General features: G+C 39.5%; 1 protein-coding gene across 1 annotated transcript; it reads right to left on the bottom strand.

The window, feature by feature from the left end:
- Positions 1-974: 974 nt before the first annotated feature.
- Positions 975-26,510, bottom strand: LOC135463401 (zinc metalloproteinase nas-36-like). Its single transcript, XM_064740661.1, has 11 exons — positions 26,439-26,510; positions 10,604-10,720; positions 9,748-10,033; positions 9,260-9,389; positions 8,903-8,969; positions 8,282-8,485; positions 7,622-7,745; positions 6,725-6,862; positions 6,094-6,206; positions 4,892-5,019; positions 975-1,194 (listed from the first exon to the last, which is right to left on the bottom strand). The coding sequence occupies exons 1-11, from the start codon at positions 26,508-26,510 to the stop codon at positions 975-977; spliced, it is 1,599 nt and encodes a 532-aa protein (XP_064596731.1).
- Between the last annotated feature and the right edge of the window lie 855 nt (positions 26,511-27,365).

Raw genomic sequence — 27,365 nt, 5'->3', positions numbered from 1 at the left:
TATTTATTTGATTGGTGTTTTACGCCGAACTCCAGAATATATCACTTATACAATGGCTGCCAACATTATGGGGTGATGAAATCGGAAGGAGCCTTGGAGAAGCCCACGACAATCCATTGTTTCCTGACAGACCTTCCGACGTTCGACCGGAGAGGATGCCAGTGCAGGGAAATGCATTTTAAATGACATTAGGCTGTTTCCCATGCAAGACAACAGTACAAACAAGGAAAAAATAGCTCTTCGTACTCTTGCTAGGCTATATGGCTTAGTTCGTGGTGGTTTTGACTTTCAATCAAAAAATGCTGTCTAAGTGAGTGACGTCACGGATTTCTCTGTTTCGCAAAGCCGCTCAAATGTTTTCCCGAAAGGATTGACGGGTACATGTTGGCATTTTCAGTTTGTTAACGGCCACTGTGTCTTTAAATATTGTCGAAACGTTCCATTCACGATTCATATGCGTATATTTCTGTAAACCAAAGCATTTAACGATTATCTATTGGAATACATATATTAGAATGAATTACATCTCCTTCAGGTGGAGCAAAGGCCTTAGCCTTCCGAATATGAATAGAAGTCCTAATTAATACACCCATAGCGCTACCCTAGCCCAATTTTGCCAGCGCCAGGGGGCGTTTTAAGATTATAAGTGATTAAGGGTTAGCGTAAGTTGATCTCACCTGCACGGGGGATTAAGACAGACGCGGTGTCGAACTTGACCACCACACAACCCACAGGTTTGGCTACAGGGGCCAAATGCACCCCAAGGTCCGAAGCCGTCCAATTCCGCCTGCGGAGTCGTGGCGGCGGTTGGTGGGGGTTGCGTAGTTTCTGTCACAGTCGTCTTAGGTAGGCCTATTGTTATAATGACAGGTATGTCTGGTTTAGTCGTCACAGCTGGTGTGGTAGTCGTCGTAGGTTTGGCTGTAGTTGTTGTCGGGGGAGGAGGAGCAGCTGTGGTAGTGGTTGTGGTGGTGCTAGTGGTGGTGGTTGTAGTAGTAGTTGCCGTGGTCGGTGTAGTCGTCGTAGTAGTAGGCGCAGGGGTAGGCGCAGGTGTAGGCGCAGGCGTAGGTGCAGGGGTAGGCGCGGGCGTAGGCGCAGGTGTAGGCGCAGGCGTAGGCGCAGGTGTAGGCGCAGGCGTAGGCGTAGTAGTAGTAGGCGTAGTAGGCGTTGTCGGGTTTCCACCTCCAGAATCCCCTGCGAAAAAAATTACAAGAGATTTTCATAATAATGAACTAAAGTTAAAAATGGTACTGCCTCGCTTGTCGCTAAGCATTGAAAGGTAACAGCGAGAAAAACAGAATTGGTTGGCCCTGTGTCAGTATAATGTGACCAAGTGAGATTCATGTGTGGTACCTTAAGCATGATACTTCAATGGCGGTATGGTGGACTGGACACCGTACATCTACACACACCTTTATGTACAATGACTCCTCGGCTGAAAACTTGTTTAGTACGTCGTAAAACCCCAATTCCACCCCGCTGTTAGTTGCGGGTTGCGTGTAAATATACAAATTAAATAGAGACCACCTTCTAAACAACATTGAGTGTGTCACGCAACACACCGACCGGTACGTTTACCTCCCTGAGTAATATCGGTTCATACTGTTTATGTCTACAAATAAAAGAATTTTAATTTGTTTAGTTTATAGATTTGCTCTTATGATTTATATAGAGGCAAACTGTCGGAATTTCCCTCGTGATAAAAGTGTTATTTTGCACAGTTTACAGATATCTCTTCTCTTCATACATTTTTGATAGTTTACACCCAGACACCATGACGTGAAAAAGAAAGATTTGTTTCATGACGTTCCAATCTGAGCTCAGAGGTATGACGTCATAATAGTGTACAATAAGCTTTTACATTCCTCCGTCAGGTTACAATAAGACACGTCAACTGCAATGGCCAGATCTTGCCGTTGATTGGTCTAAATGCACGACCTCTGCGGACGAAATGAAAGAGAAGGGCATCGAAAACTACATGAAATATGCCGTTTTTGCCTCATTTTCTTCAATTTTTGGTGTAGAGTGGACTTCAACACCTTTCTCTTGGTGATGGTTGTGTAACTCTATAGCACTGAACCTAGTTTCGCACCTCGTGAAATCCCTCCAACGCTGCGCATTCTTGGGGTTTGACTCTGTCCGAAACAAGGTTTAGCTGTGTCTTAAGCCCTTAAACCCTTAAGCATACGTATATAATGTACTAATGCACACGACAAATATAATCCGACGTTACCCTCTGAACCATGTTTCCTCTCAGAATATTTGTCTACTTTTTTATGTTTTTAACAGCTTGGTTTGAATACTTATTTAGTATTAGTTTGAATACTTACGTAAACAGTTGCCTCCCTGTAAGGTAAACCCTTGGCAACAATGGGCTTCCTCCGCTATAATAGAATTGTCTCTGTTTCTACAAAAGTGAAAACGAAATCAGTTGTGAATCAAACGTCACAGAAAATGTGTTGCTGCTGTGAGAAAAAAAATCACATATCACGTAATCAAACTAATAACTTATGTGCCATTGTACTTATGATCATCAGGAGTAATTTGTAACATGAAGTGCGGAATACAGCAGAAACGAACGATCTGATCCAAAATGTCAAGTAGCCAGTATTCCATGAAACGTATCAGTGAATGTGTATAAAATTTCAAATGGAGAAGAAAATGCAGATTACAGCAAAACGAAGAATTTGATTCCGGTATTCCGCGAAACGTATTAATGGATCTATACTGGATATCAAATGTAGAGAGAATTGTGGCTTATAGCAAGAACGAAAAATTTGATCCAAAATATCAAGTAGCCAGTATTCCACAAAACCTATCAGTGGATCTATACTAGATTTCAAACGGAGAAGAAAATGCAGATTATAGCAGAAACGAAGAATTTGATCCAAAATATCAAGCAGCCAGTATTTTGCGAAATCTATCAGTGAATCCATACTGGATTTTAAATGGAGAAGGAAATGTGCCTTATAGCAAAAACGAAAAGTTAAATCCAAAGTATCAAGCAGCCAGTATTCCGCGAAACGTATCATTAGACCTAATTCTGTTAGGCCATGGCGCTAGCGGGTGTGTAAATATTGCTAATACTTCAGCATTTACATGAACAGTTAAAATAAAACCCTAACTGTTGTAAATTCACCCGTTAAGTGTGACGATTTGCCAATTAGCCCACAATGGGCCCAATGATCTGGTTTTTCTGCCTATGCTCTCTGTGTTTTATTATACGTACCCTAACCCCTGAGGCAGTACTTGTTGATCGTCCGTATGAACAAATCTCATACACACTGGTTCGGAGTTTAGTGCATTGGCCGAACATCCACCACATTGCTCTTAAAAACAGAAAAGTCAAGGTCGAAATAAATATATTTACAGTATACATTATCATAAAAGAAGGCAATGGTATCTACATAATTAACGTTTTTAAATTAAGTAAACACTCACATAGAACATGTGATAATGAAATCTAACATAAACAACGTTTTTCCCTGAACAATCACACAGAACACGTGAAAATGGAATCTAACATATTCAACGTCTTGACCTAAACAATCACATAGAGCAAATGATAATGAAAATTAACAAAATCAAAGTTTTTACCTAAACAATCACATAGAACATATGATAATGAAATGTAACATAATCAACGTTTTTACTTAAACAATCACGCAGAACATATCGTAATGAAATCTGTACAAATTTATTTAGTCATCTAATGGATACGTTAAAAGTCGCACAAGTAGTTAGTTTATATACACAGTTCAGGTACACCAAAAAAAAATAGAAAACTCATTTATGTATCCCGTAAATGACAAATAAAATTTTGTTGAAATATTCAAGCGTCAAAATATGCAACTTCTCATTTTTTCGGATTATCTATCGGATCTAACATAATCAAAGTATTTTAGTTGGGGGGTGGGGAGGTATGAGATTTATGAATACCTGTTTTATAACGAGCCCTGAAACCCTTTTCCCCACCATCCGTGTCCGCCACGTGAATGACCACAAGCTCGTTTCCAGAAGATCGAGTAATTTCAGATGGTACCGCCTTATTGCAGAACCTGAAATTAGTTTGATTGGTGTTCAACGCTGTACACAGATTGCATTTTCATGAACAATAAAAAAAAACCTATCTCAGGTAAACTGACAAGAGGCTGTATTTCACAGGTTAAGTGTGACCAGTTGCTAACTATCACAATGTCGTCGCTTCTCTGATTTACTCTCTTTGCATTATGTAGTCTTTTATTGCAAGAATTTTCAACTTATTGGACGACCGTCGGGAGATTGGGTAGAGGAAAGCGGAGTGTCGGGAAACCGGAGAGTCGGGAATAAACTGCCGCCCTTCGCCAGATACCGGACAAATTTCTTCAAGTCCGCACCCTAACAAACATGAGCATCGTCGGCGGCTTACTGTCACCAAAAGAAGGAATTAACAACTTCCCTGTTTTTGCCATTCCTTGACAGAATGAATGATTATGGCTTAAGGCCACATAGGCAACATTTCAACCATATCGTGGCGAGGAACGTTGGTTGAAAGATAAGCCACTCCCCGGGGCCGACTTACTAGTATCTACTGCATTGTAGGATAAGATCCACTGTTCTGCAGGGGAATCCGTGGCCCAGTGATTAGTATGCTAGTGCATCACAATGAACCAGTTGCCTCTCATCCACGCGGTCGCTGTGAGTTCAAATCAAGCTCATGCTGGCTCCTCTGCAGTCGTACGTGGGCTAACCCTGCCAGTAACCTACAAATGGGCTCTGCCCGGTTTCCTCCCACCATAATACTGGTCGAAGTTGTACGGGTGAAATATTCTTCAGTACGGCGTTAAACACCAGTCAAATAAATAAATAAATAAATCAGGAATAAGGAGCTTGGAGCTCGGGTTTAACTCACCGTTTGCCAGGCTGAACGGAGTCCCTCCTCACCTCCACGTATGATGTGTCACATGTCACGTTCAGATAGCCAAAATCATACTCAAACTGATCGACAAACTCAAACATAACTCTTTGACCAGCAGGAGCCTGCGAATGAAGAAGGTGTCTATTTTTCAAACTTCAGAAAAATGTTGCCCATTGGTTTTGACAGCACGGTTGTTTGGGGGTTAAATCGCTTTCAATAGAAGTAGCTACCCTCGAAAAATAGCTATTCTTGACAAACGGTGTTAAAATAATATACAGGTTACAAATTGGAAAATTGATCTAGGATAACTCAATGTTAAGACATTATTTTGAGCTATTCTAGACCAGTGACATCTAATAAATTGCAAGTCACCAAACTGGATTCCATTCTGCTTAAGCCATGGTGCTTGGCGTTATGTAAATTGCTACTGTTTAAGCATTTACAAAATTAGTGGGAATAAAACCCTAACTGAGGTAAATTGACAAGAGGTCCTGTTTCACTGGTTAGGTTTGACCATTTGCCAGCTATCACACTGTCGTCTCTGCTTTAATTTTACTCTCTAGGTTGTAAGTCTTTAATTATATTGGTATAGAAAGCAAATGATCTCTTAATAACTCCTATCCAATCAAGTTATAGGTTGCATCTGTCTATTGGCCAATGAGAACAGTCAAGGTGGGTACATTTCGGCGATTGCCTGGCAGAGATTGGGATTGAACCGACTTTTGGTGAGTCTTATCTTATTGAAAGAGTCACGTCTTAAACCACTCGGTTAAGCAGCACTCGCCTCAAGTTGTGTATCACGTGATGCTTAAACACCCATTCTGACTACAAAAGATTTGTAGATTGCATGACTGTTTTTTCTGGATTTTACGTCGTTTTAAACATAATTTCGGCCATATCACGACAATGCCTCCTTGTAGCAGAACCGAGTCAATGCCGCCATATAAATGGTGCTGCCTCACTGAAATGTCATACAGAAGACATCAGACGCCGTCCAATCACTTTACAATGACACGGGACTATTGAGCGCAAAGCGACTTAGTGCTGAAATTACCGATGTTTAAATTTTGGGTATGACTGGATTCGGGATTGAACCGAGGACCTACCCATTAGGAGACAGACGCTCTAATGACTATGCCACCGCAGACGGTGGCAATTATCCGTGATTGTGAACACTTCCCCCAGGGCAGACTTACGGTAATTTTCCATGCACAAAAGGAATTGTCATTATAGCCGGTTCCACTAAAACCAGGAGAGGCCAAAAATTTGTAATCACTGCTTGCTGTCAACTCTGTTTGCCCACAGTTTGCTGCAATTAAAAAAAGTTATTGAATAATTTCATTATTGTAACAATTGACTGATACAGACTTCACTGTTATTGCTTTCAGGTTTTTGGCAAATTGTCACCATTACCAGCGTTAAGTGTCTGAGCTATTTATTTATATAACTGGCCGTTTACGCTGTAATCAAGAATAGTTCACTTATACGATGGTGTCCAGCATTATAGTGCATGGGAGAAACCCTGCAAAGACTGAGGAAAATCCACAACCAATCAGGTATTCTGACTTAAGTGTTAAAAAGTTTGATAAATTTGAGTGCGATTCCATAAGTTGTTTTTCATTGGAATCAAAATTTGAAAAAACGAAGTTAGAGTTTATTCCAATGTTATCTTACGAAGAATGTATTAATATTTCAACTTCCAGTACCAAAAATTTATCAGTGGCACGAGGTTCCAAGTTTTCGACTAATATGAAAAATAGATTTGTGCATGGAATCGACACTGTGTATGAAAACGCGGTCTTCCGTCTTAGCACAGAGTTAACCTACCGTTTACACCGGGCACGGGAGACTCGCAGAATGGTGGGGAAAATCCTTTAGGGCAGATGCACTCATTACAATTATTGGGACTTCTGTATCCTCCATTCTGACACTGATCCCAATCCAGGGTCAGACCACCGCACACTCCTACAAATAATTGAATGAACGATTGATTAATTAACTGATCGATTGATTGATTGATTGGCTGATTAGTCGGTTGATCATCGATTGATTGATTATTTGAATGACTGATCAATCCATCGATTGATTGTTTTGATTGACTAATTCATTCATCGATTCGAAAAGTTGAGTTTCTGACTGGTGTATGGAGCAGTTTGTAGTCTGAGTGATTACCTCATAGTCACACTGATTAGTTTTTTCATCCTCCTGCCTTCCGTGATTTAACCTAAGACTTAATACCTTTAGTTACTATATTGATGTTTATATCCAGTTCGAAAGTAGTTACTTGTGTAGGGGCGATAGGCCCCATTTGAGGATATCCCCGTGTGAGAAAACGATGACGATATTTATTTATTTATTTATCTGATTGGTGTTTTACGCCGTACTCAAGAATATTTCACTTATACGACATTTATGCGGCCAACATAATGGTGGGAGGAAACCGGGCAGAGCCCGGGGGAAACCCACGACCACCCAGACCACTCCAGGTTGCTGGAGGACTGCATGAGTTGGACTTGAACTCACAGAGACCGCATTGGTCAGAGGCTCCTGGATCATTATGTAGCGCTAGCGCGCTAACCAAATGAGGCCCCCAAGGACGAGATAGCGAAAGGTTTTAAGATGAAGGTCGGTAACCCATGATCTTTATCGAGTCGATGCTTTACAACAATCAGTCAAAAGTGACAGTTTATAAAGTACACTGTTAGAAGACAAACCAATGCTTACTGCTACAGTAGTTGATATTGGCCACTGTAATGTCACTAAAGGTCAAACCCTCTCTCTGTCCAATAACAGATTCCATGCTCTTGTCTAGGCTCTCCACGGTAGGCTTCCCATTGAAGCTGAAATCCTGAAAGGTAAACAATCGCAATATGTGATTTTAAGTGACAGGTCACCAAACTCGTAAACTCGTAAAGCAGTGACGTAAAACTCGAAAACTGTCGCGTCACGTGTTTTGTTGATAGTAGACGTTCGTGGGTAAAGGCAGGGTCATTGAACTTTGTTTTCCTTTTTAAATATAGTCCTAGACAGAGCGATTACACGCAACACTGTTAATCTTGCACTGACATTTCTAATGAGAGCCATTTGGAGGCAATAAAACGAGGGGAAATTAAAATCCTTGATTTACGAACATGCGAGTAATAGTAAGGGACATGTACATTTTCCCGCGAAATCTTCACTCATGTTCATGCTGGATTTACCACTGTTCTCTAGAAATACGTGTGATGCATATCCAGTTTCCCTCAAACCGTCTTCCCAAATGAAGGAATGAATGAATAAGGACTGGCTATCCAACTTGGACAAGAACTATTTTAGGCGGTAAGAATTATTCATACAATGTCATCTCCAAGGCATCATTTAGACAAATGGTGTGTATATACTCACGGTGGGACCGTAATGCATGACCGACGAGTAGTCATAAGGGACTCCGCTTGTGCGCAGGGATTCCCATGAAGTCTTGTCGAAATTGCTCGACAATCCAAATTGGATGTTGTTAAAATTGACTTTCACGTAACTGTCACGATCCGGCCGTGACTGCTCGTGATAAAATCCGAGAGCGTGACCGATTTCGTGGGAAGCAATTCCCGCCTGTCACACACAAAAAAACGGACATCGATAAAACTGATGATTAGAAAAAATGTTCGTGATGATAATTATGACTTGTCAAATGGTTACAATGAACATGATGTGACGCCAAAAGGTAATAGCCTTCTGGTTTCGAACAATTTTTTTTTAAGATTCTCAAAAAATAAACACCAGGTTCTAAAGTCAACATTAATTTAAGAAAAAGGAAATATTTTCAAATAATCTGTGGGCCTTTTGCCTTCAAACAAATTTTTCAGAACAACTTTCTCACGAAACATAAACAAGTATAAAATAGTCAAAATTAGTTGAAGGAAACGGCAAGTCGTCTGTAGGGTGACACACTAGCCTCGTTTATATTTAACTCGGAACATTAAACCTAAATTATGATTATTATTATTAATAGATCAGAAGAAATCTTACCCATTCACAACCAACTCCAATAGACACCGTTTGACCTGACGCCTGTTGACCAATAAGGGACCAGCATCTGTGAAAAAGACAACACGGAGAAACTATGCTTATCTCGGTCCTTCAGCCATATTTGCCTCATTGTTTCTCACTGTCGGAGTTTGCTTTGCGAGTTTGTGTTTTTTTTTTTATCATTACTTTATTAAGGTGAACATACTGTTTTAGGCACTTTGGAAAACACTAAACAAACTTTCCAAAAGGCCCTTTAGAAATATAAACAATCAGACGGCCCTCTATCTCGGTCCTTGGGTTATAACTTTGTGATGTTTCACCTTGCTTTAAAAATTGAGCTGATGAATTTTTACCTACCCATCAAGACCTGCGAATTTTATGTGAGGTCCGGATATCGTGTCAGTTCTTGCGTGTTCGATGAACCTCAGACACGTATGTTGTTCCCACTGTTCAATACCCAATCGGATAGCATCGACCGATTCCGGCGCTGTATAAAAGAAAAAAGATGAATGATTCAGAGATATTCTTAAATCCTTAGGCTGCACTTTGCAAAGAATATACTTAAGTTTGGGATGGGTGGGGTTGGGGTGTGGGTGGGGTTGGGGTGTGGGTGGGGTTGGGGTGTGGGTGGGGTTGGGGTGTGGGTGGAAGGGGGCTGGGCAATGTATCCCAAAATATTCGCTTGGTTTTTGAAGGCGTGTCCATGTATCGTTTGTTGAACAGAATTAACGTGTTAAGTTTAAAAACAGTTCAAGAAAATTTTGTTTCACACCGAAGACAAGAGTGGATCCATTTGGCTTTTATTGCACTGAAGGAAATAAACTTAAATTCGAAGCCATACTTACTGACTGTAGATTCAATTTTATAATTGACTTCAGCATTTGTCCACAAGAAGAAATCGTCAGACAAAATCTTCCGCTTGTTACGTCGCCGTTTTGGAAGACTGCGTGTGCCGGGGGCATTGGAGGACACTCTCTGGAATGACCTTATGGTGGATAGCCTTGGGATAGTACGGCCGTTCGATTTCAGAAAGGCCGATTGGTAGTTGGAAAATAACTTGTCCACAGTGTCCAGATTCAGACGAATATCGCCTTGATAATTTAATGATTTCTCCACATCGAAAGCTTGTGTCTATAGAAAGAAAGAAATTATTTCACCTCTTTACTCGTAGTCGTCCATTTCAGGACGGAAGTCAAAGTACATGTTTAGACAGCGTAAGACATCTGAACACTAAAATACCCATTATAAAATTTTAACTACATAATAGACTACAGTATAGGGAGTAAAACTTAATCAGCGACAACAGCGTGGTGGTTGTGAATTTGTCACCTGTATCAGGTGAGTTTTATTCTAAAACAGTAGTGAATGAGACAATACTTATGACTTAAACCATAGAGATAGAAACTACCTCCATGATTAAACAGATATAGGTAACAAAAATGCAATTTCTTGGACATCACTGATTCAGAACTACTCAAAATGCTGTGCTGTCTTCTCGAATTAAGCAAGAAATCATATCAATGCAAAAGGTAGTGGCCTTCTGAATGAGTCGAAGGCAAGATTTCATTGATGAGGGGTCGAGTGGCTGTGGTCGAATTGAGTTGAGGGAACGAAATAATGCTTTGTATAGGCCCAAGGACGGATTTTATGTAGGTGTACAGAAGAGAGTACAGCTTAATTCCTACACGACATGTCACTCACCTCGGCGAAGTTTCGCCCTCTGCGCTTCTCAGCTTCAATTCTGGCGTGAGCCATTCTACAAAATATATACACTTTGTCTCTCACTGTTTCACCGTCCAGGATGCCGGCTACAGTAGCCTGAAAGAGTGAAAAACAAAAACACTTTTCAAATTTGGCCTGAAAGATTTGAAACAGAAACAGATTTCAAAACTGGCCTTAAAGATTCAAAAGGAATACCTTGCCGGCCTAAAAGCATTTCAAACTAAAACAAATTTAAAAATTGGCCTTAAAGATTCAAAAGAAAGACAAATTCAGCAATCTGTTGTTGCTGACCACAAACTGCTCATTAAATATATACAGAATGGTACCAAAACCGGTCCAAAAATGTGTATTTTCCCGAAGGTTTCTGATTCATGCTGAAACCTTGTATGTAAGTAGCTTGTATGCAAATATTTATTTATTTATTTGATTGGTGTTTTACGCCCTACGCAAGAATATTTCACTTATACGACGGGCGGCCAGCATTGTGGTGGGAGGAAACCGGGCAGAGACCGGCGGAAACCTTCGATCATCCGCTGTTGCCGCAGACCTTCCCACTTACGGCCGGACAGGAAGCCAGCCTGAGCTGGACTTGAACTCACAGCGACCGCATTGGTAAGAGGCTACTGGGTCATTACGCAGCGCTACCGCGCTTACCAAATGAGGCACGAAGGCCCGTATATGCAAATATGTCGCCGTTTGCGGTGATGTATAATAAGGCTTTGGAAACAATGCAACCAGCTTGACGGGCTTAAAATGAGTGTATGTAGCACAGAATGTGTAGTCGTGGAAAGTGTTCGTGTGACTGCTTGGCTGAATAGTTGTCTGATTGATCAGACAAGTGGATAAATGGATGACTGGGTGGATAGTTGTCTGACTGATCAGACAAATGGACAAATGGATGACTGGGTGGATGGTTGTCTGATTGATGAGACAAGTGGATAAATGTATGACTGGGTGGATAGTTGTCTGACTGATCAGACAAGTGGATAAATGGATGACTGGGTGGATAGTTGTCTGATTGATCAGACAAATGGATAAATGTATGACTGGGTGGATAGTTTTCTGACTGATCAGACAAGTGGATAAATGGATGACTGGGTGGATAGTTGTCTGATTGACCAGACAAATGGACAAATGGATGACTGGGTGGATAGTGGTCTGATTGATCAGACAAGTAGATGAATGGATGACTGGGTGGATAGTGGTCTGATAGATCAGACAGGTGGATGAATGGAGGATTGGGTGGATAGAAGTCTTGGTGAGTGAGTGAGTGAGTGAGTGAGTGCTTGAGGTGTAACGTCGTACTCAACAATTTTTCAGTCATGTGACGACGAAGGAATACTCAGGGTGTATGTAATGTGTCTCCTTGTTGCAGGACGGATTTCCACCGCTCTTTTATCTAGTGCTGCTTCACTGAGACGCCTCACCGAAGGCAAAGTAAGCCGCCATGCCCGAGTCATTATACTGATACCTGTCAACCAGTCGTTGTAGAAGACTTGGTGGATAGATAGATAGATGGATTGAAGCCTATATACTTAGATCCATAGACTGACTGATTGATACGTCCTCAGCACCACTTTAACTATACGGGTGGTTATTATATTTTTTATTAATACGAACAAGATGTGATGTTTGTTTCACTTTGTTTGTGAATAAAATACTTAAAACTAAATTTCGAGGGGGGAGTGGGGGGGTCACTACTTCAAGTCGATAAGAAGGTAATTCACAAATATGGCAACCAGGTAAAGGAAAAGACGACACTAGATCAAATGTATACATAAATCGAAAAAGTATTCCACGTAAAGTTTAAATATTAACTGTGACCCTATACGAACGGGGTACATGTGGATATGTTGTGACTCTTCAGGTGGACACGCCCTGAAGATAACATGAAAATCAGTCACAACTTCTAGGTGATTGACTCTCTGGAGGAAGTCTCTTATTCAACCGAGCATGAAGTCCCGCGACGTCATATTTACAGTTAGAATTTAACCAATTAGCTACTGAGGCGGTGCTCGTTCATGCTCCCAATACTTGAAATCACTCGTGCGTGATTAAGTTCGCTAGTAAAGGTATATTAAATACTCCCACCTCCCAAGTACCGTATTAAATGAGGCGTAAAGGCTGGGATTTTCACAACCACGCGTCATGTTTGTGATGTACGCATATGAATTATACCAAACAAATAGGCTATATAGAAATGTAGCCAGCAAAGAATAAGATGTGCTAAATAGATAAACGTCATCTTGAAAGAAGATTTAGTGACTGTGTTGATATTATTGTTATCAGCGATTTTAAACTGTAAACAAATTGTAATAAAGGGATTTTAGCAGATTTTCCATATATGTAATATCACCTCATATATTTATCGGATTGATGTTTTACAACGAACTTAACAATGTTTCACTTATACAACTGCGTGGTATTATGGTGGGATGGCACCAAACAGAGCTCTTCCGACGTTTGAATGAAGAGGAAACCAGGCTAAGCTGAAACTGAGAATACAATACGCCATCTTGAAAATAACATTGGGTGAATATCTTCTCCATTATAATTACTGTCGAATGTCCAAGAACCCAGGAGTCTATACATATGATTGAATACGTTATTTTGACAGCGTGCAAGTATATTGGTTTTAATATGCCGTACGATGTCAGATTTTATTGACATCTGTATCTGTATTTGATATACATTTATGTGTGTATTTATATTTCTCTAGTTCAAAACTAATCCCTGTGTTAGTTTCATCTTTAGTCCTTGCCCTATTCACGTGGCCATCAAAGTTATCTTATCACCAAAAGTTATCTTATCACTAAACCATTAGTAAAAAATGTAACGGTTTGTTCACAGAGGCATACAACGAAGAAAATATGCCGGATTTGAATTAAACAGGCTTCAGTCAGATTTCCCTGCGCAAATGAAAGTTATTTTTAAATCTTGTGTTCCCTCATGAACTCCTCGTGTTCATGTTATAAACGTACCTATATTTGAACATCCTACATTCACCCGACCCCCATCACCCAACCTCTATCTCCACCCTTGGATAGATGGCTATCTAATACCACTCCCGGGCATGATCGAAACTGATTGACACCGTTACTGACACTGCGCACCGGTGGAATTCACACTTGACCTTTGGACCTCTTGACCTTGCTGGAATGACATTCAGCTGAACTGTCTTATTATACATAATCAGAAGGGAGTACAGGCCTATGTGAATAGTTGTTTTAAATTATAATTGTTTCATGTTGTTGTTGTTGTCCAAAATAACGATCAGTAAGGGTTTAATCTTTAGAGACATTTGGCAGCTGCAACAGTATAAGAATTCTGTTGGACTTTTTATCTTTGTTTATCTTAGTGATAACTTTAATTAAATCGTAATTAAATACTAAAAATTTCACTGTGTGAAAGACAGTCATTTGTTAACTGTTGACAGTACATGACAGATTTGGTAGTGCATTATTCGCTTTTAACGCCACTACAGATAATCCCTTCTTTAGCAAAAAGCGTAATAAAGATTTATTACAAAGTTCAATCCCAAGAAAACTGTAACACACATCATGATTCATTCTAAACAGGACATGAACATTTTGTACGCTGTATAAAAAAAAGAAAACATTATTTGTTGGCTACACGAAATGAAAACAGTTTCCTCAAATGTATTCTGATATTTCTCAGCGCTGATAGTTTGACAAAGTCGTCATAACATTTTTTTCGGTCACAGATCTATGGCTATATCAATCAGGGATGATCGTTTACAGAACGATTGGGTGTGTCCGCCCTGGGTGACCCCCTCGACCTCGGCAAACCCCTTCATGTGTGACCGCGACCTGCCACTCCCACTCATGCACCTATTCCTGGACCCCAAAATGCTATCCGTCTAATCAGCCATTTTCAAAATATGCTGTCCTCGAAGATATCTCGAGGGATATCACTCTATCTAAGTAGTCAGCATCTACCACAGTGGGGCTTACATTTTGCTTCAGCCCTAACGTGGCAAATATCTTAAACACAAATTTTAAACTTCTACATTCCATATGTAAAACCCTGATGACTTCTTGTGGATTAAACTGAAGGAAAATACTGGCTGTCTGACGTGTGTTGAAGACCACTTTGTCTTCCAATAATATGATCTGCATATCTGTATGTAGCACGTGGGAAAGCTCCTCAGTAACTTGCCAGATATCAGTGGTTTACGCCGTGCACTGTGGTTTTCTCTACCCTTGGTTCAAGTGGCGAGAAACAATAATTAAATAAATCACAATAAATTATTATAATAAGGCAACATCGTCAAGATTTGGCCAAAATAATATTAAAACTGGACGTTTAGTCACTCTAAAGATGTGCCATATTTAATCTAGTACATCCATATGTGTCAGGTGTGGTGGCTACTGTCTCATGTTTTAGTGAAACGGCATTTTAAACTATTTACGGCAATAAATCACCAAATTATAAGAGGGTACATCGTCGTAATGTTTTGAGAAAAAAAATAAGATTAGAAGAGATGTTACACTCTAACAATTCTGCCATTCGATGTCTCTCAGCATTGTCATATTGCATTCGGGACATCCAAGACATGGTGCTGCCCTACTAAAACACTAAACATCAACATGTTGTTTACCCTGTAAGGGCTCAACGTCGCCCGCCAAGCAGGGCATATATGAGTGAGCTGAATAATGCATGCTAATATAATTATAATGACGTAGCTGCACCGAGCTAATTAATATTTTGCGCAAATATACCTTGCGGATATAGGTAAATGGCGCTCAGTGCCTGTCACAAACATGCGTATAAAAACTTATATAATGATTACACGAGATTGTACGAGATTGCGCGAGGTAATCGTTGATTAGTTTTTCAAGGAGTTGGTTGTACCTCTGTCCGTTTTTCTTAAGTTTTATTTTGTCAACACGTCACTTAATTAATTTACTTGATAGTTATCACAACACTGAAGGCTTTTTCACTTATATGACGGCGGATAGCATTATAGTGGGAAGAAAGCGGGCATTGCCCAGGGGAAACCTCAAGCAATCCGCAGGTTGTAGACGGATATTTCCACGTACTACAAAGAGGAAACCAGCCAGCTTTGAATGGACTTGAACTTACAACGGCCGTATCAGTATACTGTACCAGGAATCGCTACTAGCCACTTGGTCACGGAGATCCTCAGTTGGCAAATAATTACACGTGACAGGTTAGATGCGGCCTGTTGTCGTCAGTTAGGGTTTGGTTCTTGCTGTTCATGTAAATGCTTACACAGCATGAGCTTACTTGAATCCTTGCACTATGCATGTCTTAAGGAGAATTAGGTTTAAAATTTTCAGGTATGTTTATTGTAATTTATCAGACATCATTATGTCTTCGATATGATATATAACATATGATATTTAACACATGATATTTAACATGCACTCAAAACCTGGACACATTAATTCACATGTTAAATGCAGGATTTAGGGTGAAACTGAAAAAGCGCTAATTCTATATCCTCCAAGACTATCAAACAACTAGTAATGTAGATAAAGTGTCCAGTTGTGTATCTGAGAACAATGACATTCATGTTGAATTTTCGTTTAATTTATTGTGTTACTTAATCGTCATTTCAAAAGTCAGGTGACAGGTCTTCTGTCTACATCCGCTTTCTTGGATTGTGCGCTGCTCTATTTAAAGACCTAGGCTTGTTTTTTGTCAATTTAGAAATTACACGTGCTTAATAACCCAAACTCAGAACAGGAAAGGACCCCAAATTTGACTGAGTAAATTGTGCTATGAGTTAAGATATTTCCAATGATAAATATATAATAGAAAGGGCGTTGAATAATTCCCATTTCTTGGCTTTCACGCTGACTTGTTCCTACAGCGAAAATAAAATTTCTGGAAAAACAAAAGTGAACTGTTTTCACTGATTGAAAAAAAGACAAATTTCATCCATTGAAAGGTGCGTGATCTCGAGCAAACGTGTTTATGTAACCTAATGTTAAAAGATGGCGGAGGTAATATGTAACGTACAGGACGTGCAAAATGTAAAGCCTGAAATATTTTCTTTGCTACAACTCCAGCACATTGTATGGGTACACCTTTCGATGTGTTCGATACTAAATTTCCAAAATCTAAAAATCTTATTATAAACATTACACCACTGATATTGTGTTTAACAACTAATTCTGCTTAAGCCATGGTACTAGAGGATATGTAAGTTGTTACAATTTAAGCCTTTAAATGCCCGGTTACGATAAAACCCTGACTGAGGTAAATTGGCAAGAGGCCGGTTTTCACCAGGTAAATGTCAACATTTGCCAATTATCACATTGTCGTCGCTGCTCTTGTGTTTCACTCCATGCTGTTGTGTTTTGTAGTTGATAGTTTGTTCATACGACGTCTTTACCATAGTTTTTTGACCGATATTTTTTCTGTTTCCTTTTTTCTGCTAAACACACAATGCGATAGGTGTTGGCTTGCTTGTTTGAAACATAACAATTTTTCCTATGACTATAAGCCTGATTTTATACGTCAACAAGTCTTTTTTTTTGACAGATGACAGATTGTTTAAATAGCACCCCTTTAGTATGAATATGGCTATTGCAATGTTTGTATGCTTGAATTTGTACCTGGCCGCGGGATCAAAAAGCGAACCTAGACTTAAGTCAAAATTTCACTCATTAATCTTGACATGTTCCTTTCCTTTATTTTAGATGAAAGTTGTTTTACAATAACTTGCTTAGAATTAACGTTATTAAGCAATATTTTGACCTTGTTACGTAACAAATAACAATTTTAAAGTCATTTGAAATTTTGACTTGTCTAATATTGCTTTGGGATCACGGGGACTGGCCTTTGACAAATATTTAAGCCAAATGTCGACTGAGAAGTGTGTAAATGGTTTGTTGTAGCAGTCACATTATACTGACACCGGGACAACTAGTCCTGTTTCCTTGTTCTAACCTCTCTACCATTTTCAAAGTCTTTAGTATGACCCGACGGTATGTCGGTATGTATATTTCTATAAACTAATATGGAGTAAGTACGAGTCATCGTGACGTCATTCTTTTATGACGTCACAACGGTTAGAGATTTGTTAAAATGAAACCTAAGGATATCTGGAGAAAGTTTTACTTACGGCTTGCGATGAAGAGAATCGAACGTTGTCTTTGTTTAAAGTCTGTCCATTCAGCCGTATTTTAAACCTACAAAATCCCAGATTGTGTGACTCTGCCGCCAATCGCTGGACCCCCCGTGTCACAGAACTCGCTTTGATGGGACGAGTTTTCGCATTTATCGCCGTTATACTTTGTCTCGGTGTAGACGGTCTCTTGTTAAGGAACTGTCGGTGTGATACGAGAGCTTTTGCATCACAAGGACCGGTATTGAACAACACAAAAAATATATTCACAAGTAATAAAGTCAATGCTGTGGCAGATCGGAGTTCCACTGTGTAGGCAGCCATACTTCCAAAATCCCTGCTACCGTAATAATCTAGTCTGTGGACAGCAGCAATTGTTCTTATATACGTGAGAGAGCCTGGAAGATGACGCGTCACCACTGAGAAAGAGAATCCCTGTGTCGCTCGTTATAAACAGACACTTGATATTACTGATACAGATGCCCTCAAGCTCTCCAGTATGCTCCTGTATCCTACGCACTGAAGCGTTACCCTCTAACTAAATAGCTATACACACACTCGCCCCTCGAATGATCGGGGAACGTAATTTGCATGAACTATATCTTAGCCGACTCACAGATTATACTTTTCAAGTTTTCATTTATTTCCTTTAATGCCTCGTCTACTTGAAGGTGTGTTCACGCGAGAGTTAACGTAATTCCACGTCACATTTACACCACACCGAGCGTATCAACGCCCCCGTGCGCATATCACAATTAGAAAGCGTCACCTAGGCAACAGTAGTGCAATCGGGAGTGACTTTTAATTTCATTTTAAAGTAATGACTCATCTCTGGATGTCAATGGTAAGTGTTAACAGTACATTTAAAGAAAGATTTTCAAGGATGAAGTCCAATCAAAAGAGTTTTAGTAAGTATTATGAGTTGAACCAATCACAGCCGAAGAGCAACGTTAACAGAAAGCAATTCAAAATGTTGAAGCTGGGTTCATTCAAAGAATTCTGCTGGGGCCTAAGGAACCTCGTTTCACTTAAGTAACAATTTGATTTATAAACCACATGAGCTAAAAATGAGAGCACTTAACACGTGTTCATTGAAAACAAACATATTAAAATTTAAATCAATACAGCCGAAAATTGCGTACTGTAGCGACATTTTTACCCTTTGGCATAAGTCAAAAGTCGGCTTGTAGAATCAATCTCTATTTTAAAAGAGGCAATTCGTATTAGCAGCGAATGATAATTTTCACAAAATTTAAATTCTAAAATTTCATTAGGAAATCCTCAGGTTTAGAAAAAGAAGTGAATCATCGCTGTATCAAAATTCGCTGCCAACGTGACCAACACGGATGTACATGTCTGTTTATACACTGTAGGATCTAAACGTTTATATCTAATACCTTACTGTGTACCCACGTGATCAGAACAAGTTAGTATCTCTGGGACGCTTTTTAGTGTAATTGTTTATATATAAGCGTAGTCCTGGAGACTCAAACAATTAATATAACGACAGTAGTGACATAGTAGTGTTACAGTCGTGCCATGAATACTGTACCAGGGTTGTTGTTGTTGTTGTTTTTGCATACACAGATCAGATGATCGATTTTAGGTCTAGGTGGTCCTACTCCTGATTTAAGTAAGGATGTTTGAAAGGGACGTGCTAATTCTAGTGGTTTCTCTGTAATGAAATATTCTTGAGAACAGCGTTAAAACGTCCAGTCCGTGGGAAAGTCTGCCCGGTTTCCTCCTATCACAATGTTGGACGTATAAGTGAAATATTTTTGACTACAGCATAAAACACCAATCAAATAAATAAATAAAACATTTAGTCAGATGAACACAAAATAATCCAGCTTGCTATAAATATCAGGCTAAAAAAAGAAGTTCAGGCTTTTGAGAATACTTGGTAGATCCTTATAAATACGGAGCCTTGTAAATTATCTATTTATGTTTTATTTGATTGCTGTTTTACGCCGTGCTCAAGAATACTTCACGTGTACGGCGGAGGCCAGCATTATGGTGTGTGGAAGCCGGACAGGGACAAGGGGAGACCCACAATCATCGATGGATTATACTGGCTGACCTTAACACACCTGGCCGTAAAGTTTTCGAACTAAGGAGCAAGGAAGGTGCCCGTGTTTGACTTAGTTAAAGAATTAATGACTGGTCTGAAAATTTGGAATTTTACAGTGAGTTTTATGCCTAGAATAATGGCTGTTCCTTCCTGACAACTGTGACATCTGATGTTTGCTCCCCTCGCGTAAATTTTATTTGCAGAATTTATCGTTGCCTAAACATTGTGTGTTGTATTTTTGCTTTTGGTGAACAAACCAGTGTTTGTACTAGAGATGGTTACAGCAATTACTGTAATCGACCTTGAACGTTCGCTTAAAAAATTGCATTTTAGAAGCAAATAACGGTTATAAAATATTGGTTTGGTGCTGAAACTTCCATTTTCTTGGTAGATTTTTCTCGTCATCATAACTTCCCAAAAAACCTCAGTTAATTCTACCAGTCTGGGGAAAATTAATAATTGAGACATGGACGAAAATTTAGGCCAAATATACAGTGTTCTTGTTTGGCACTGTAAAGTAGTACAGACAGCGTGTACGTCATTGCCGAATCGTAACAGACATCTGTACCATATCAACGGGCACATCGTTTTCTCCAAATTGGTACATGCTATTTATGAACTATTTGTTCGCATTTTAAATGCCACAAATATCGGTCTTATCTATAAGGAAAACGTACGGTCAGTAGAACAATGCGCTGCCGTGCGTATGTTACAGGAAAAAAAAGACAGAAAACGCCCTTTGGCGACGCTTGTTGACATTGGAAGTAGGGCAGATCTGACCGTCTGGAATGTTTATTAACTGGTCTCGTTAAGCCATAAATAGACATGGATGAGGGTTAAGTTTCCTGAATTACTCTCGATCCATCGTTCATAAATTTGATAATTGAATAAAAAATAACTGAAATAAAGTGGGATAAGCAATATATAGAAAATTCGAAAATCTGTTAGGAAAAAGGGTGAAATGCACATAATATTGCGTGACGTCATCGCTCAAGAAGTTATTTACACCGTGTATGTAAATTTTTGATGTAATCTTTTCGCAGCACGATCTTTTGTCATCGGTGAAATGCCTTTTATGGAATATTGCATATCATTTTGGACAAGTTTCGTGGGAAAGATATTATCTTTACTAATCTTCCCAAAAAAATTTTTTTTTGTAAATTTATTTATTTATTTATTTGATTGGTGTTTTACGCCGTACTCAAGAATATTTCATTTATACGACGGCGGCCAGAATTATGGCGGGTGGAAACCGGTAAGTAGAATGTATTATATGTAAGGTATCGACTGACTGTTATATACTAGACCTATCCCAAAAGAAGTTTATAACGATACATTTATTTATATGGGTCTTTGCAGGTTTCGTCACTTCAGATGTCACTCTCGTCGTATTCAAAATAATTATTTCAGTAATGTTCAATTTCCTATTAAAATTAAAATAGCAATCGATCACTTTTTTGAGTTTTATGTTAACGCTATAAAAAATAACGAATTTGGCTTACGTTGTATAAGCAGAATATTTTATGTGTAGGTCATGGAAAACTTCTCAAATGAGTATATCGTCTCCAGAAGATAGTAAACCACTACCGATTGCCAAGTCCTTAACTTCTCACTAGAAACGATTAACCTTCGTTTCATTTATTTATTTGTTGACTTTTACAATTTGATATACACGTTGCGGTGTTATAATTATGATCAACTTTTATTATATTAAATGTCATCCTTCCCGCAATGAAAAGCGGTCTGTTTTTCATCATGTTTTCTCGAAAACGAGAGCAAAAACTATCCATCCACCTCCCAGCTAAACGCCTATGGGCCTTGTTATTTATTTTTCAAAATCTTTTGTAAATCCGGGTACTCTAATATCTGCGTGTGTACTCTGTGAATACGTAAGCTACCACGTTTCTTTTCACTGTAGACATCCAATCAGCGAACTGTAATCTGTTCAACATAAACTCCTCACCCATACCCCAGGGGACAATATGTGTAGGCTGTTCGAGCAAAAATCATAATCATTCCCCCGCCCCCCCCCCCCCCGCTTCCCACATCCCCACACCCCCTTACATTGAGGTAACTCCTTATCCTTCCTTATGATCATTAATCTACAATCAGCCAATCAAAAAGCTCTAAAACTGACTGCCGTCACCGAATTGGACGAAATTTGGTTCTTTCCCTCCAGGCTTATGGTTTAATTAAACAATGTTTTGTTGTTGCATTTTTTTAATTGTGCCATTTCCACATTAACTTATTTGTTCTATATCTATGATCAAGTGTTTACCATCCCAGAAACGCTCGAGAGCCCGCGCTGGTTCAGGAGTATAATGGGTTAGCCTAGCTGAAGACGACAAATCCTTGGCCAATGATGTCGAGAGTTCGAATCCAGCTATTTCTGGATCGACAGCAGCTGTATTTAGGAAAGGGCGGTGATCTACCCTTTGTATAAGTTCCACCTATATACCTTACGGTCTGACAGCAACCTAGTCGTGTGTTTCCCACTGTACCCAGTTTCCTCCTTCCATATTGCCGCCGTCGTTTAAGTGAAATATTCTTGAGTACGACGTCAAATCCTGATATAATAAATAATTAGACACATCTGTCATTACTGTCAAAGTCTACTCAGTCATATTAACTAAAAAGCAGACCATTGTTTTATTAGACAAACCAAATTCGCTGCGCCCAACACAAAACATGTCGTCCGTCAACATGTCAAATCCAAGCTGGTAGAGATGTCATTTAAGCTGTGAATTTTAAGGAACAGTATAGCCGTTTTTAGGAGATTACACTTTCTGAATATGACTGCTGGCGATTTGGTGCCTGAAACTGACATCCCAGAAGGATTAGATCGGAACAACCGGAGTGAGAAGGCTTAGCGTTAAACAAGCGGTCCGACAAGGCTTATATTTGAATAACCGATCCGAGAAGGATTATGTATGAACAACCGGTCCGACAAGGCTTATATTTGAGCAACCGGTCCGACAAGGCTTATATTTGAGCAATCGATCAGAGAAGGCTAATACTTGAATAACCGACCCGGGAAGGATTATGTATGAGCAACCAGTCCGACAAGGCTTATATTTGAGCAATCGGTTAGAGAAGGCTAATACTTGAATAACCGACCCGGGAAGGATTATGTATGAACAACCGGTCCGACAAGGCTTATATTTGAGCAATCGGTCAGAGAAGGCTTATACTTGAATAACCAATCCGAGAAGGATTATGTATGAGCAACCGGTCCGACAAGGCTTATATTTGAGCAATCGGTTAGAGAAGGCTTTTATTTGAATAACCGATCCGAGAAGGATTATGTATGAGCAACCTGTTCGACAAGGCTTATATCTGAGCAATCGGTTAGAGAAGGCTTATATTTGAATAACCGATCCGAGAAGGATTATGTATGAGCAACCTGTTCGACAAGGCTTATATCTGAGCAATCGGTTAGAGAAGGCTTATATTTGAATAACCGATCCGAGAAGGATTATGTATGAGCAACCGGTCCGACAAGGCTTGTATCTGAGCAATCGGTTAGAGAAGGCTTATATTTGAGCAATCGGTCCGAGAAGGCTTATATTTGAAATTTTCTTGAGAAATATTCTTGAGTATGGCATAAAACACCAACCAAATAAATAAGTAAATAAACGAATAATAGGGAAATACTGAGCGTCCATTTAGTTTGATGGCAGGTATACAAATTTCTGGTTTGAGGCCAATATACTGTGTACATCCCTACAACACATGAAGGAGAGTTCGCCAAAGGTTGGTGGTTTAATTAAATATTCCCGACCACCTATAAAACTGACCGCCATCGCAAAGTTGGAAGTAAATAATTCTTGAGTATGGCCTTAATCAAATGATCGAATAAATAAATACTTTATAAATCAGGATTTCATTGTATTACAGGGATGGCTATTTTTTTGGAAAATTTTCGTTCTCTGTTATACGTTAGAGGATGTGCTGAAGAACAGTATAGCCCAGCATGGTCGTGGGTTTCCCCCGGGCTCTGCCCGCTTTCCTCCCACCATAATGCTGTCCGCCGTCATGTAAGTGACATATTCTTGAGTACAGCGTAAAACACCAATCCAATAAATAAATAAATAATACTTCTAGGGGTTTGTGTGGAACCTGACGACGTATCGTGCCCTTTGTAGAGCTGTTGATCGCCTATATAAATCCATCACCTTGACATTATTATAAAAGTACTCTTTGACCATCTTTACCCATCTTGCATTTTTCAAACCCCTCAAATGGCAATAAAAAATTGATAAATTGTTTAAGGCTATCGCTTCAAAAAGCACAAAGTTAATAAGTCAGTGACTGTGGCTTGTTGTATGGGTTCTCAGTCTTTGTGAAAGTTTTGCACGTCGTCATTACTCTTTCTATTTATTTTGTACGTGCTGTTTTTAAATTTTATTCTATTTCTAGCTCTTCAAATTCTCGCACCGGCCCGGATAGCCCAGTTGGTAGAGCGTCCGCTTCGGGAGCGGTAGATCCAGGGTCAATCCTTGGTTGAGTCAAACCTGACTTTAAAAGAGGAAGTTGTAACTTTCTCGATTGGCCTTCAGCATGAAGGGGATAGTGTAACGACTGGTTGACCTGTATCAGTATAGTGGCTCGGGCGGGGCGACTTACTTACCTTCGGTAAGTCATCTCAGTGAAGCAGCACTAGATAATGAGCGGTTGAAATCCGTGCTGCAACAAGGAGGTACATTACATACACCCTGATGATTCCGTTGTCGTCATATGACTGAAAAATTATTGAGCACGACGTTAAACCCCAAGCACTCACTCACTCACTCACTCACTCACCAAGCCATCTATCCACCCAATCAATCATTTCTGACCATAGCCTGGTTTTGGAAATACGCCTTCCAATTACTTGTGGAAACTTGCATAGTTTAGTTGATACAGGCCTATTGTAAATACGCAAGAGTGCTACCCAAAGGTTAATTCGTGGGCGACAATAAAGGGCATTTACTAATTTGAACAGTGACACGAATTAAGGTGCGATGTGTTTGCACAAAAATCTAGAAAAAAAAATAAAGAATTCTAGTGGAACTGATAGGTGTTTATCTATTTTAAAGTAAGTGAATTTACAGAAACCTGTAAACAAATAAGAATTTTTTTCTGTACCTTGTCATACCCGCAGGCCGATCGATACAGTGACGTAAGACAGAGCATCATCAACCAGCAATGACAAAATCAGTGACGCGTTGAATAAACCCTCAGGTAATTCTCCCAGCCATGAAAACCCAAATTTTGCCCCGAGGCGAAATTAAAGGTGACCTTACAATTTCAATAGCAAGTAACATGTATTTAATCATAAGAAAGGATATTAAAGCTCCAATTAAGCAGGCGAGGAAAAAATGAACACTTGCTGAATTTTTAACAAATGAATAGCATGTTACATTTCAACAACTTCTATCAAAATTTTTATTCTGTACCGCAACGTGATTTTTTTTTTTAGTTCAACCACGGTACACATAAGGAAATGCAAAACGTATGCATATAAGAAAAATGAAAATGGGCGCCGTGTAGGGGTTCTGCACCGCCAGGCAATCAATTTTGATACATAATCGGTTATAGACCAAGAAACTTTCCTATTGCTGGCCACCGTCGCATAAGTTAAACATTCTTAAGCACCATGCAATCAAATAAATAAGTAAATAAAGAAAAAAATAAACATATAAATGCGATAAAGCACCCTTACGCTTTACAGGAATTAGCAAAAGGGAACACCATTATCTTTATCTTCCCAGGGAATTAAGCATAATTGAAAGAAGATTAGAAAAGGCTTCTTGAAATACTGGACGACTCAACTCTTAATTTCTTATATATATATCTGTGTGTGTGTGTGTGTGTGTGTGTGTGTGTGTGTGTGTGTGTGTGTGTGTGTGTGTGTGTGTGTGTGTGTGTGTTTGTGTGTGTGTGTGTGTTTGTGTGTGTGTGTGTGTGTGTGTGTGTGTGGTTGTGTGTGTGTGTGTTTGTGTGTGAACAGTTGGTATAAAACCCTAACTGAGGTAAACTAACACGAGGTCGGGTTTCACCCGGTACACGCGTGATCGTATGCCAATTATCACACCGTCGTCGTTGATCTGGTTAAACCCTCTGTGCTGCAGTCAGTCATATCTACATGTGTGTGACATGACAAATGTTATGGGCGTCATAACAATGTTCGTGGATAGACAAAACTTTTCGATTTGTTTCGTTTTCATCTGATCTACATCTTAAGAGTTAATTTTTTAATTAATTTGATTTCATTGGTAGTGACTTTTTCACTTATACATCGGCGGCCACTTAATTGTAGGATGAAACCGGACGGAGACCAGGGTAAACCTTAGACTTTCCCTAGGTTTATCAAACGTCAACGTTGAATGCACAACTGTTACATTGTTATACAAAACTGTTATGCAATTTTATAGAAACTTTTAGTGCATTTCACTCAGCACCCAAGTGAACTTATTCGTGCTTCACCCATTACAAGCCCACCCACACATTTGAAATAAGGTCTCCCGGAAATCAACATCCTTCTGGCCAAACGCACCAAGTTCATTCCCGGAATATACTTTCCGGTAATTCCGTGAGTAAATCGAGGCGCGCCGTTATACACGAGATGTACTAATCAGTACATGGTCACTGTAATACTGGATCTTAATGACTTTCATCTTCAGTATCTCTGTGACGACCACGCGCATAGCCATTTCAAGGCTTTGTTTGTTCGTTTATTTCATGGTGTTCAGATGTTGGTTTAATTTGTGTACGAATGATTATAATGACGTATAGGTATCGAGGTATACCAGTCCCATAAAGGGGCCCATTGACGCCACATTTCATACACAGGGGATTATGATGACCGACATATTATCACGGCGTGGGTCAGTCCAATAACAGGCCGATTTACATCACATTTAATGCGCAAATGATTACATTTATAATGATAATAAATGTACATCGCATTGTGCCAGTGACATTAAGACGACTGACTTATAGAGTGTGCATTACATGGATTGTTTCCTCCCACCATAATGCTGACCGCCGTCGTATCAGTGAAATATTCATGAGTACCGCGTAAAACACTTATCAAATAAGTAATTAAGTAAATACAGAATGGGATAGACACACGCTAGTATAGTGATGCAATTATAATTCTACGTTAAAAATGTGACGTACATGAAAAGCGGTCTTTTTAACATGGAAATAGCGCAACGTAATATGTAGACTGTTGTAATCCCCAGTACGTAAAGCTAGAGACCACGTGATCTCCTCACTTAACAGCTGGCGTTGGTGAAGAACGTTGTCATCCTAATGTCGTAGCACAGGAAAATGGTTATTTTGAATCACTGTTAGAGATAGTGTATTCGTTGGCTTTGTATCATTTTCAGCTTGTCTGAGTATTTCTGCGGAGCATAGGTGATGTTTTATTTCTGCAACCATCGCTTTCCGGTCACCTATGGAGAGACAAAAAAGGGCATTTTACCCAATGCTTCAGCATGGGGTGGCCATTTTGTTTTCGATTACACTTGAGCGATCATGATAGAAATCAGTACTCCATTACC

Source organism: Liolophura sinensis, chromosome 3, assembly GCF_032854445.1.
Source record: "Liolophura sinensis isolate JHLJ2023 chromosome 3, CUHK_Ljap_v2, whole genome shotgun sequence".
NCBI lineage: Eukaryota > Metazoa > Mollusca > Polyplacophora > Chitonida > Chitonidae > Liolophura > Liolophura sinensis.
This window is presented reverse-complemented; position numbering and strand designations above follow the sequence as displayed.